Raw genomic sequence first — 13,521 nt, 5'->3', positions numbered from 1 at the left:
ATGCTTTACACTGTCCTCTGATACTGCCTTACTGCTCGCCCAAGCTACCACTTTAGAGAGTAAGGTTATATCTAACTTTAGCCTCTGCCACACCTCTGGGGACTGGGGACTCTATATACACTGTACCTTACTTTGGACCAGTATATATAGAGCCACTTTCCTACAATGTGCCACTCTGTTATGATTTGTTGCGTGGGTATTTATAAGTATTGGGGGTCTTAATTGGATAGTTGGCATTTGTAGGAAAGTGACTTTTTTGCATGGTTACCCCCACTTTTAGCCGCATATCTGATGCACTTTGACTGAATGTGCACTGGGTCTCTGCTAATAAGGTTCACAGTGTTTGTGTTCTTTCCCAAAACTGTACCCTTCTTTGTAGGAAACTGGCACACCAAATGTAGGTATAGAATGTATAGAGTCCAGGTGACCCCAGAGGTAGGCAGAGGTTAAAGTTAGATAGAACCTTACTATCTATTTGTAGTAGAGTGGTAGAGTGGTCGAATAATAAGGCAGTATCAGAGGACAGTGTTAAGCATTTGATGTACACACTCAATCAGCAAATGAATTCACACACTCAAGAACTGAATTCTAGGCCAATTAATTTTGTATAAAAAATACACTGTTTTATTTTAGAACCAAGCAAGCCTGCCACAGGTAAGCATTAAATACTTTACAGTAATAAGTTGCTGAATGTAGAACAGTTTGAAAAAGGAATAGAAATTGTACTTTGTTTGATGCAGTAGGTTGCAATACTTAGTAAATGCAGTAGATTAAAATGAATAGGCTTTTTCAGTAAATTACAGGTAAGTTACTTTTTACGTTACTTTTATAACTCAGTGCTGGATACCTAGATTCAGCACTGGGACATATCCTGTAAACAGGTAAGTAAATATGTTTCGGTTATTCGTGCAATTTTTTAGAGGATTTTTAGATTTCAAAACTCCACACTTTGAAACTTTTTGGAAGAAAATTGTCAATGTTATCCTATGGAGGAAAAACAGGTTATGGGCTCAAAGGTAAGTTATTGACTGTGAGTTAAGGTTCTGGGGTTAGACTCAGGGGTCCCCCAGGGTCAGTGATGCACTCTTGTTACACCCCCAGTGGCACTAGGAAGACCGGGTGCAGAGTGTTGAGGTCCAATGTTATCCAATGGGGGATAGGGGGCCTCTGGTTGGTGGCCGCTGGCAAGCAGGCCACTGTGTTGTGGGAGCAAAGCTCCAAGGGTTTAGGTCAGGGCAAACGGGGATTTAAAGTAGCACAATAGGTGCACCCTCAGCGGTACTGAGGCGGCCGGGTGCAGTGTGCTGTTTCGCCGTCAGGCGCCCTGTGGTTTCCAATAGAGAACCTCCGGTTTGCAAAAGCACTGCAGGCAGGGAGACTAAGGACTTCTGGGTAAGACCACCACTTAGAGAGATAAGTTGGGAAGTTAGGGATCCACATCCTTGGCTGTGCACCATGCCACAAATTTGTTCCACCTGCAGGCGTATACCGATTTAGTGGAGGGATGCCTGGCTGCCAGAATGACATCACAGACTTCGGGAGGCAAGTCAAATGTAATCAACTGTCGCCGCTCAATCTCCACACATGTAGGTGGAGGCTGGGCAGGTTTGGGTGGAGAACCGTCCCCTGCTGCTGCGACAGAAGATCCTCCCGCAAAGGCAGTCGGATCGGGGGATCCAGGCTCATACTGAGTAGCTCGGGATACCAAACTCTTCGAGCCCAGTCCGGAGCCACAAGGATGACTTGGGCCCGATCGGGCCTGAGTTTCTTCAGCACTCTGGGTAGAAGAGGTATAGGCGGAAAGGCGTACAACAGACCGCACCTCCACTCGCGACTAAAAGCGTCACCAAGCGAGTGCCGCCTTGGAAAGTCCAACGCGCAGAACTGCGGACATTGCGCGTTCTCTTCTGTGGCGAATAGATTTAACCAAGGCTCTCCCCACTGCTGAAAGCCACCTTGCACCACCTTCGACTGAAGACGCCATTCGTGATCCATCAGACACCGGCGGTTGAGTTCGTCTGCCCTGGCGTTCAAAGAACCCACCAGGTGTTGAACTGTCAAGGAAATGCCCTGACGTTCCAGCCATGTACAGCGGCGCAGAGCCTCCTGACATAGGGTCCATGACCCCACCTGGCCCCGTTTGTTGCAATACCACATGGCGGTGGTGTTGTCCGTGAACACCTGCACCACCTTCCCCCTGACAGAGGGAAGGAATGCCTTCAGTGCAAGAAGCATCGCCCTAAGCTCCAGAAGGTCGATATGGAGCGGGACTCTGCCGGAGACCAGAGGCCTCTGATCTCCGCATCTCCCATGTAGCCACCCCATCCTAGGAGGGACGCATCCGTCATCACTGTGTGCTCCGGTTGGGGAAAGGGAGAGGGATCTACCGCTGACCCAATGTTGATTCGTGAGCCCCCACTGCAATTGCTGAGCAGTGCCCTCCGATATCTGGACGTAGTCGGACAGGTTACCCTGGTGCAGCGTCCACTGGAACTTCAGGTCCCACTGCAGAACCTCCATATGCCATCTGGCATGGTCGGTCAGCAGGATGCAGGAGGCCATGAGTCCTAGCAGCCTCAAGGTCGTCCTAACTGAAACCCAGGACAAGGGCTGAAAGATCGGAATCATAGCCCAAATGTCCTGGACTTGCTGTTCGGGAGGATAAACCCGAAACTGCGCTGTGTCTAGTACCGCTACGATGAAGAGGAGCTTCTGGGAGGGAATCAGGTGCGACTTTCACACGTTGATGGAGAACGCCAGCAAATGCAGGAGGTCGGCCGTAGTCTGGAGGTGGGAGACGACTGTCTGGGGCGAGCCCGCCTTGAACAACCAGTTGTCGAGTTAGGGGAAGACTGAAACCCCTGATCTGCGCAGATGAGCTGCGACCACCGCCATCACTTTCGTGAACACCCGATGGGCACAGGTAAGGCCAAAGGGGAGCACAGTGAACTGAAAATGCTCCTGGCCCACCGTGAACGGCAGGTAACGGTGATGGACCGGCAAGACGGGAATATGAAAATAAGCGTCCTGTAGGTCCAGTGCAACTATCCAGTCTTGTGGGTCGTGAGCAGGCAAGACCTGAGCCAGAGAGAGCATCTTGAACTTCTCCTTCCGGAGGAAGTGATTTGCGTTCCGAAGGTCCAAGATAGGACGTAGACCCTTGTCCTCCTTCGGCGCCAAGAAGTAGTGGGAATAACAACCACAACCTACTTCTGGCATCTGAACACACTCGAAGGCCCCCTTGGCCAAGAAGGCTGTAACTTCCTGCTGGAGGAGTGCCAAATGATCCCCCGACATGCGGTGGAACTCTGGTGGCATGGCTGGGGGGGTAGACTCGAAGGGGAGGGGGTAGCCCCTTCGAACAATTTCCAGAACCCACCTGTCTGATGTAATGTTGCGCCAGTGGGGGAGGAGATGACGAATCCTGCCACCCACTGGCATCTGGTGGATCTGAAACACTCGACTACGAAGGTGTGGAGGCACTGGCAGCGGGGTGGTGGTGGACTGAGACACACGTAGGCCCCACGACCTACACGCTGGCCCCGTGACCCGCCTCTGCGTGTCCCACGGCTGCGCTGGGACTGTTGCTGCACAGACCTGGTCTGAAACGAACGTGTTTGGACACCCCTTCCAGAGCTACGAAAGGAAGAAGGGGAGGGAGTACGTGTGGTTGAAAGGCCCAAGGACTTGGCGCGAGAGTCCTTGAAACGCTCCAATGTGGAACCCGCCTTATCACCAAAAAGCTGAGTGCCATCAAAGGGCATGTCCATCAATGTATTTTGGACATCCGCAGAAAAACCAGTCGTCCTCAACCAGGCATGATGGCGTAGCGCCACCGTTGTGCAAATCGCTCTACCCAGGGAATCAGCGGTATCAGGACCACAACGGATCGTGAACTTGGCCGCATCTCTCCCCTCCGCAAGAGCACGGGAGGGAACTGTCCGAGCCTCCCCTGGACACTGAGGCAGCACCTGCGCAACCGCATCCCTAACAGAATGGCAATAGCGGCCCAAGAAACAGGCAGTGTTCACAGACTGCAGTCCGGAACTTGAGGAAGAATAAATCTTCTTCCCAAACTGCTCCAGTGTCTTGGATTCCTTGTCTGGCGGAGCAAAAGGGAATGCGCTCGGGAACGTTGAAGCTTGAACCACCAAACTCTCAGGTGTAGGATGCTGGGTGAGGAAATCGGACCGGCCGGGCGATGGCGTCGGCCCACACCCTTGTCCACAGTGTTAGAATTGGGGGTCTCTGGTTGGCGCAAGTATGCACTTGTGACAAGCAGGGACCCTCTCCTCTAAGTCAGGGCGAAGGATGACCCCTTAGAATTACCCTTGCTCACCCTCTAGGTGCGTGGCGTGAGCAGCCAAGGCTATTCTTCAGGCGCTATGGAGTTAAGCACTTGTGATAACACACACAGTAAAATGTACCAATCCCCCCATAAATGGACACCAGGCAGGTATTATATATAAAAATACGTTCCTTTATGTAAAAAAAAAATATATATATATATATATATGCAGATCAGACTTATCACAAGACCATAAGTAACGCTTTTCTTAGCCACAAGGTTGTAAATTGTTCTTTTAACTTCAAGTTCCAAAATGTCTCTTCTTTTAGTTCAATTCACTTCAAAACAGTTCTCTTAGCTCTTTGGGGGTCTGCTCGGTCTTTCCACTGTCCTTAGTCCCTTGTGAGACTCACTGGGCGCTTCGTAGCGCTTCCTGACACCTAAAACGGGAGGAATCCCGGCACCCTACCAAGTCTCACGCATCTCGCGGTGCGGTTGACTGGAGACCAGAGAGGGGCCTCGAGAAACCCTGGGCCTTTTCCAGAGGTGGGGGCTCTCAGCTGCAGTGAGGAGCAGGGAGGCGATGAGAGGAGCCTCGGAGAAACCCTGGGCCTTTTCTGGAGGTGGGGGCTGAGCTGCGGAGCAGCGAGCAGGCGACGAGAGGAGCCTCGAGGAACCCCGGGCCTTTTCCGGCGGTGGGGGCTGCTGGCTGCAGTGAGGAGCAGGGAGGCAATGAGAGGCCCCTCGGGCCAAGGCACAGTTACAGGCTGACGGTGAAATAAAACGTTGCGGCCGAGCCCGGTTTGAATTCCTTTGTTGGGGGTATCCTCGGATCTTTACAATTCAGCAGGTGCATACACACAGGCAGGCACGGCCCACGACCCCGGTACAGATTGTACTGGGGTCTCCCAACCAGGGGGGAGGCGCGGCCTGTAAAGTCTTTGGGTCGGCGAGCGGGTACAGCAGGGCACGTGACACGTGCAGGCTGCAGTCTCGGCAGAGGTCACCGGCCGCAAAGGAATTCCGGCGGAAAGGGGCGAGAGCACTTCAGCGCACTTCAGTGGCAGGCAGGGGCAGAGGAGCAGGCAGCCTGACCCGGGGGCAGAGAGCGACTCCAAGGAGCGAGGCTCTCATGAGTAAAGGGCAGGCGAGCTCCCGAGTGCCACAGCCCTAGGAGGGGGCGATGAGGGGCGCAGTCTTACTCCGGCGGGAGGTACACACGGCTCGAAGGTCAAAACGAGCAAAGACACCATGAACCCACTAGTCCTGGGGTTCAGATCAGGGGGCAAGTCAATCAAGCCCTTGGAGAATGTTTCAAAGCACAAGTCAGCAAAGTCTTTTTAGCAAGTATTTTCCTCTCCTTCCTCAGCAAGGCAAGCAGCAGGCCAGTCCTTCCAGCGTCGTCTTCTCCTAGTGGGAAACAGGATTCTGATTTACAAGGAGCAGGGCTCCTACTTTTATACAGCATTTATTTTGTCTTTTCAGGCCAGGGGGGCCTTTGCATAACCTCATTCAGTCTCTGAGTACTTTGTGGGATGTACTCTGGCTTCTGCTTTCAGTGTGAGGGGCAGGCACATCAGACGCTCCACAGGAGGTGGAGCCAGCATTGTGTGGACAGGGGCAGCCAGGAGTACCTTGTTGACAGTGCTTTGCCTTTCCTGGGCCAGGTGCCTGGCTGAGTCATCAGTCACTCCCCAGGGGGTGGAGCCAGCATTGTGGTGGCCGAGCACAGACCCATTAGGAGTCCAGGGGCACTCCTACCTCCCACTAAGGTGTAATCCTTGCATTCACCACCTGTCATCCCTCAGCCCTGTCACTCACATAACCCAGACAGTCAGATACACATCCTAGCAGAGGCGGGCTGAAATGGTTAGGCAAGCAAATGCTAGCTTTCTAAAAGTAGCATTTGCAAACACAGGATATTAAAATAAACTTTACTAAAAGATGTATTTTATTATTCTGAGTTCAGGCATACTAAACTTGACTTCCTTCTCTGAGCCTGCTGGGATTATTGGGTGTAATAATTCCAGCAGCCCATCTTGGCCTAAGAGAACAGGTAGCCTTACAATAGTGAAACACAAATTTGGCTGTAATTCACTATTAGGACATGTCACACACATCAGGGCTTGTCCTACCTTACACTTACAATGCACCCTGCCCTTGGGCCTACCATAGGGGTGACTAATATGAAGTTAAGGGAAGGTTTAGAGGCTGGCAAGTGTGTACACTTGCCCAGCCAGCATGACAGTACCAGACCTCACGCAGGTTCTGCCATGGCAGACCCTAGTCACATTTTAACAGGCTGCTTCTGTGGGTGGCGCAACCAGCGCTGCAGGCCCACTAGCAGCATTGGCATTTACAAGCCCTGGCACTCCTGGTGCACTTTACTGGGGACTGACAGTAGATCCAATGAACCAATCATGGAAATCAATCACAGTTACATTTTACATTGGGAGAGCATATGCACTTTAGCACTGGTCAGCAGTGGTAAAGTGACCAGAGTCATTAAACCAACAAATCAGGTCAGAGAGAGTATTGGAGGAAGGCAAAAAGTTCAGGGATGACCCTGCCAAGACGGCCAAGTCCAACACACAGGAGCCCCTGTGTTGGGCCTGGACCAAGTGCTGAGAAGCACGTCAGTGAGGGAATCAGCGCTACGAGGCCTTCGGGTAGTAACAGCGCTACGAGGCCTTCGGGTAGTAATGCGCTCTACAAAACTCACTTTCATTTCATCATTAAACGGCAACAGCGGTTCTGTAGAAGATGAAGCTGGCCGAAGTACTTCTGTCAGGAGGTTGGTCCTGACAGCCACTGTATGGAGTGTGAGGTTAAGAGCCTCGGTCGTCCTACGCAGCACCGTTGAAAGGCACCACTCTCCTCCATAGTGGTAGAAAGAGATGGTGAACCAGGCGCTGGAGTGTAATCCGGGCCACCGGCCTCCGCATCCTCATCCCAGTCGGGGACAGACTCGCACTGTGCCGCGAGAGGGTCTACAAACCCTTCCCATTTCTCACCCTACTCCACAAGTGGGCGAGGACGTGGGTGAATAAAAGGGGAGAAATGCCCCATTGGCGTCGTGATCGGCATCGGGAGATACCCCACCGGCGCAGTGTAGACGTCGGAAAAGAAGTCAATGCCGCCACCGGTGGGTGCCGTACGGGGTCCACCGGCAAGAATGGGGAACCACGGCCGGAGCCATGGAAGCCTTTGGGCGTTGACGGGGCCAGAGCCGGCGATGCCGAGGAACGCTGAACAGTGGGGATCCACAGGGCCCGAAGGCGGTCCGACTGGGTCGCATGGGCAGAAGATACCTGCCATTGCAGACACAAACTCTTGCAATTCAGCCGGAGTCTCCAATGGACCCGGGAAAGGTGGGTAAACCATTGGTAACTGTTCAGGCTCCGTCGGAGTCGCAGGGGCGTTGCCACCTGCCCCCTCAGCTGCGTCCCGCGAAGGGAAGACTAAGAGCGGCAACGCTTTACCGACTTTTTGTGCTTCGCCTTACCTGAGTCCGAGTGCGAAGACTTCGAATGATAGTGCTTGCTCCGTGACTGGGCCAGGAATGACGTGAGGCCGACACCCGAGCCTCCAACCACTTTCAGGACCGCTCCCGCAAAGTTTTCGGGGCCATGGCCCGGCAGTGGGAGCACAACTTGGTGTCGTGGTTGTGACCGAGGCAGAAGAGACACTCACGGTGCGGGTCTGTCAGCGACATTGTGCGCGGACAGGTCTTGCAAAGCTTGAACCTCAAATTGGTGGTGCTGCGACCTTACCATGAGACGGAGATACTTCCTGTATGGGGATGTGAAAATACGCATTCTGCAAAACGACCAACACCATCCAGTCGTCTTGCTCCTCAGCGCCTGAAGAACCTGAGCAAAGGTCAGCATCTTGAATTTCTCCTGTCTGAGGTAAAAATTCAAGACCCTGAGGTCCAGGTTCGGTCGTAACCTGCCATCCTTTTTGGGCATCAGGAAATACTGGGAGTAGCATCCCTGACCCCTTTCTTGCTCCGGGACTACCTCTATTGCACCTTTTTGCAATAAGGCAAGGACCTCCTTCTGGAGAAGGAGCAAATGATCCTCCGAACAGAATCCTTGGCAAGGAGGGTAAGGAGGAGGGAATTCCCAGAAGGGAAGGGCGTACCCATTCTCTAGAAGATTCAAAACCCAAAAGTCTGTAGTGACCGATTTCCAATCCAGTAGAAAATAGGACAGTCGACCCCCCACAGGACTTGCATGCTCTAGGATGGGGGATCTAAGGCTGCTTTCCTGCTTTACCAGGGGGAGTAGGGGAGGTAGGGGAGGTAGAGGAGGAGGAGGAGGAGGAGGAGAAGAATTGACGGGTTGACCCTCGCGGGCAACACCTGTTGTTCCCGCTGGAGGATTTGTAAAGAGCGTTTTGTTGCGGAGGCTGTCGTAGGGTACGAAAGGAAACCTTCCAAATCCTTGATACCATCTATATTCAAACCCCCTTGACTGAGTTTGCAACCCGAAGTACTTTGCCGTGGCCTTGCTGTCCTCAAATCTGTGAAGCCCAGAATCAGCCTTCTCCCCAAACAGCTTTGATCCAAACGGAAGATCGAGGAGGGTAGCCTGCACATCTGGAGAAAACCCAGAGGATCTGAGCCAAGCCCGTCTCTTGGTAACGATGGAGGAGCTCATTACCCTGGCCACTGAATCAGCTGTGTCCAGCTGTGAATAACTTGACGAGCTGCAGCCTGTGCGTCCCTCAAAACCTCCATAAAATTACCACTTTCCTCCTCAGGCAGCTTGGGTGCTAATTGTTTAGCATAATCCATGAGGGCATGTATATATCTCCCCAGCAGACAGGTAGCATTGGTGGACTTTATCGCCATGCTAGGGGAAGAAAAGACTTTCTTTGCCATTTGGACTGTTTAGAACAGGACACCTGCACCACTAAGCTTTCAGGGGACGGATGAGCCGAAAGGAAGGCAGGGTCTCCTAGAGCAGTTCTGTATCTCCTTGCCACCGACCTCGATAGGAGCAGATAGAGGTTTACGCCGCACTTCAAGGATAGGCTCAGTTAAAGCCTCATTAAACGGCAACAGCGGATCAATTATATAAGAGGGGGAATGTAAAACCTCTGTGTAAATTTGGTTTGTACTCCGCTGATGGCAACTGCAAGTTCAAAAGCTCTGCCGCCTTTCTAATGACTGTATGATAGGGAGCCACTTGAGATGGTGAGGCTCTTGAGGAAGATAGCTCCCACTCCGGGAAGGTGTCCAGGCTACTAGCCTCTTGAAGACCCTCGAATTCATCAACAGACTACTCTATTTCGCCTTCTTCAACATCCTCTCTGCGAAGTTGTTCTTCTTCCAACAGCCTCTGTACCGCTTCTTGAACACAGGCGTCGGCAGCGCCGACAGCTCCAGAGCCGGCGTCTACAAAGGGTCCGATACAGGAATCGGCGCCATACAAAGTCAAGAGGAAGGGCCACCAGATGGCGCGGAGGACAGAGTACACGGCGTCGGAAACCTCGGTGCCAGAAACTGCCAATACGGCACCCTCGGCATAAAAGGCATGAAGGGTGCTGGGCATATTGTTGAGGCACGCCCAAATTGAAGGCAAGCAGAACCGCAAGACCCAAAAGGTGCTCCGGAGGGGAAGGCTGCCCTGGCAAACATGCCATACATAGCATTTAAAAAATGCGATTGATCGGACCCTGGTCCAGAAAATGGAGGATACGGTGCAGAGTCAGGATCCACACGAGGTACAGCCGGCGATGGAACAGCCGGATCCACAGGCACAGTCTCATGCATAGGAGAAGGTTCGTCCTCTGCCTGTAAGCCTTCTGAAGCGAAGAGCCCCTCAGAGTCGGCGACTGCACCAGGGTACCCTTAGGTGAAGGTAATTGAACAGGAGTCGCCAGAGGAGATGGAGAAGGCGAAGGAGACACAAAGTCCTTTTCACAATGTCGAGGTGCTAGAGAAGGTGACCTTGAAGCATTTCCCTTCGACGAACGACGTAGAGAACCATGCCTCCTTCTTTTTATGCGTCCTAGACTTTGAAGCATGCAAGGTCGAAGACTTCAACTTCGATTTGGACCTTTTTCGACCTCTCTTCTCCTTCCTTGCTTTAGCCATGAAGAGCTTGGCCTCACGCTCTTTCAAGGCCTTCGGGTTCATCTTGCGACAGCATGAGCAGCCCTCCACGTCGTGGTCCGATGACAAACACCACAAAAAGTCCTCATGGGGGGTCAGTGATGGAGATATGACCCCCACACTCTCTACAGGGGTTGAATCCCGACTTTCTCGATGTTGCCATCGTACAGCTACAGTAAAACCTGGAGAAATTACAAAGTAACTAGAAAACAGTATGGAGAGTTCCAGAAAACCGTTATGCATCAACAGCGCCAAAAAAAGGGAACTGACGTCATCACACCGACTAGGCTCTCCAATGGCTCCGGTGACTTCATGCGTAGTCGCAAGTGGAACCATGGTATTGTGACGACCTTGTCGGTGAGAACTAGGAAAAAAGTTTCTACGGAATGCTGGCGCTGGGGATATTCAAAAGGTGAGGCAGATGTATCCATCAGAATAGGGGCCCTCATCTCATCTGTCCTCCGGGGCTCCGACTAGAGGTCCAATTACGCCATTGCAGCCTCTCCAGTCTCTCCCCTCCAGGCCCTAGGCACTTCCTTAGTGCTTTCTTTCCCTTCAGTATAAAGATAAAACAATATCCCAAAAGGTATAAGTGTAAGGACAATTTACATTGTATGCACCAGGCATTACATGGATCGGAAAAAGGAGACACCTATTCAAATAATTTTGGAAAAATAATTTTTTTTAGTAGTTTTGATATTCAAGCAAATAACGCAATTTTCAAGTACACTTAGTTATATACAGCACATAATCAAATACTTAGGGTGACAACCCGAAGAGAACTTGGTGCACAGTATATACAAGTGAGGTGTGGCAACTCAAGTGAAGGCGTGAGCAGCGACGAACGGCGCAAAGTGAGCAAAGTGAAATATTTACAGTGAATAGCTCAGACAGTGAAATAAAGTCAGTGACTTTCTATAGTACAATTTGTAATTTCAATTGGAGTCACGACAGAATGCCCCTGTAGTTTGCGCTGGGAGGTCGACGACGTTTCGGTCCTTAACCAATGCGGACCATCTTCAGGACGGGGTTGTCTCGTTACAGGTGCTGAAAGCGAGAGGGTCTCGGCCGAGATCGAAGGGATCCGGCGGGTTACGAGTGGCCGCCCACGGACTGAATCAATTATCCGGTAGGACGGGGCGTCACAAGGCAATCAATGGATTATTTGAATATCTGCGGTCAGGGCGCCCGACTACATTTACTGTGCCCGCGTTCCTTAACACTGATCAGGTCCCTGGCCGCCAAATGAACTAACCCTCGCGATCGTTCCACGACGCTTTTTGGGACTCCACATAACTTTCAGGCCCCTTGCTGCTGATCCTTTCAATTTTGCCACGATCCCTGTGAGACGCTGACCTGGATCTCTACACATCACTCAGGTCCCTGACCGCAGATATTCAAATAATCCATTGATTGCCTTGTGACGCCCCATTGGTTAAGGACCGAAACGACTCCAATTGAAATTACAAACTGTACTATAGAAACTCACTGATTTTATGTCACTGTCTGAGCTATTCACTGTAAATATTTCACTTTGCTCACTTTGCGCCGTTCGTCGCTGCTCACGCCTTCACTTGAGTTGCCACACCTCACTTGTATATACTGTGCACCAAGTTCTCTTCGGGTTGTCACCCTAAGTATTTGATTATATGCTGTAAATAACTAAGTGTACTTGAAAATTGTGTTATTTGCTTGAATATCAAAACTACTAAAAAAAAATATTTTTCCAAAATTATTTGAATAGGTGTCTCTTTTTTCTGATCCATGTAATGCCTGGTGCATACAATATAAATTGTCCTTACACTTATACCATTTGGGATATTGTTTTATCTTTATACCTAGCACCCTAATCCCGATTGGTTTATGGGTCACACTCCTGTTTTCCTTACACAATTCTTTCCCTTCAGGGCATGACTTCGTACAGACGCGGCATGGTCTCTCCCTTTGTTTCTTCCGATGAGTTGAGTTCTGAGCCTCACCTCTGTCATTGCTTGTGAGTGGTGGTACGGGGAAGAGGGGAATCTCTTTGTCCCGCTATCCAGGGTCTCCCTTGGGCCTCCGGTGGATCATGGGAGCAGGTTTGCTGCTCTCCGGCAGCCATTGCAGTGCGGAGACAGTGTGGCCTCCGCCATCTGAGTGCGCCGCTCCTCTAGTCAGGTACTGTTGTTTCAGCTGTGTAGCTCTCTCCAGCAGTCACTGCGGTTGTGCCATTGGGGCCCCTGAGCTTCACCCCAATTCACTAACGACTGAGGGGGCCTCTGGGGCCACAGGATGCTTTCTGTCGTGGGCCTTGGGCACCGGAGCTCGGTGTTCACACACCAGTCTCCATCCGTGCCCGGCCATGCCCAAATTCAACACTGCTGAACATTTTAAAGTAAATTTTTATTCAAAGAGTACTATATGCACCTCACCTGCTTTCCAGTTTACAGGCCTCCATGTTATCAGGACAAAGATTCCAAAGCCTAGTTAACTCTTCACTACAAACAAAGAAAATACGTGTAACATGTCACTAGCAATATACAATCAAAAAAAATTCATTCATTTGAATAATCTAGTGAATCCCCAACGAAAAAGTATAAGGTTTTACAAATCACAATTGAATTTGTTAGATTGCTACAAAATGTATCTACAGTCTTATATAAATACTATATGTTAGGGTTTGCTTGTAAACATTGGGTAATTTTGAAATTGGAAAAACGGAATGGAGTATTGATTAGCTTTACCAAGATGGTACTGAACATGGTATGATTGATATTTTGCACGTTATTGAAATGTTATTGTTTAATAGTTCTCGTTTTAGAAAATGTAATACATTCCTTACATAAAATATAGCATACAGTTTTGAAAGCATGTTTTATTCTATTTTGATTAAAAACGTAAGACTTTTAGGGAGGTATTCACAGACAGCATAACAAAGGGTTAATGGGTTGTGATTACAATATGTTCCTGTAATGATTCTCTTAACAGCAGACTGCTCAAAGAAAATATTACTTACCCAGTAAGCATCTGTTTGTGGCATGTAGTGCTGTAGATTCATATGCTTAGTGCTGAACTTGGCCCTTTTTGGCAGGTTCACCCCTGAACTTTTTGCCTTAAGCTCTGACATGGT

General features: G+C 50.5%; 1 protein-coding gene across 2 annotated transcripts in view; it reads right to left on the bottom strand.

Moving 5' to 3' along the window:
- The window catches only part of THOC1 (THO complex subunit 1), a 449,280-nt gene that overhangs the window by 79,265 nt on the left and 356,494 nt on the right, over positions 1 to 13,521 (bottom strand). For both annotated transcript variants that reach the window (XM_086965617.1, XM_086965619.1), the window contains exon 17: positions 12,824 to 12,889. In XM_086965617.1, coding sequence (XP_086821743.1) covers positions 12,824 to 12,889 — 66 coding nt within the window. The remainder of the gene's footprint in view (positions 1 to 12,823; positions 12,890 to 13,521) is intronic.

This window comes from Lissotriton vulgaris, chromosome 4_1, assembly GCF_964263255.1.
Source record: "Lissotriton vulgaris chromosome 4_1, aLisVul1.2, whole genome shotgun sequence".
Lineage (NCBI taxonomy): Eukaryota > Metazoa > Chordata > Amphibia > Caudata > Salamandridae > Lissotriton > Lissotriton vulgaris.
The sequence above is the reverse complement of the archived record's forward strand: the minus strand, read 5'-3'. Positions and strand labels throughout refer to the sequence as shown.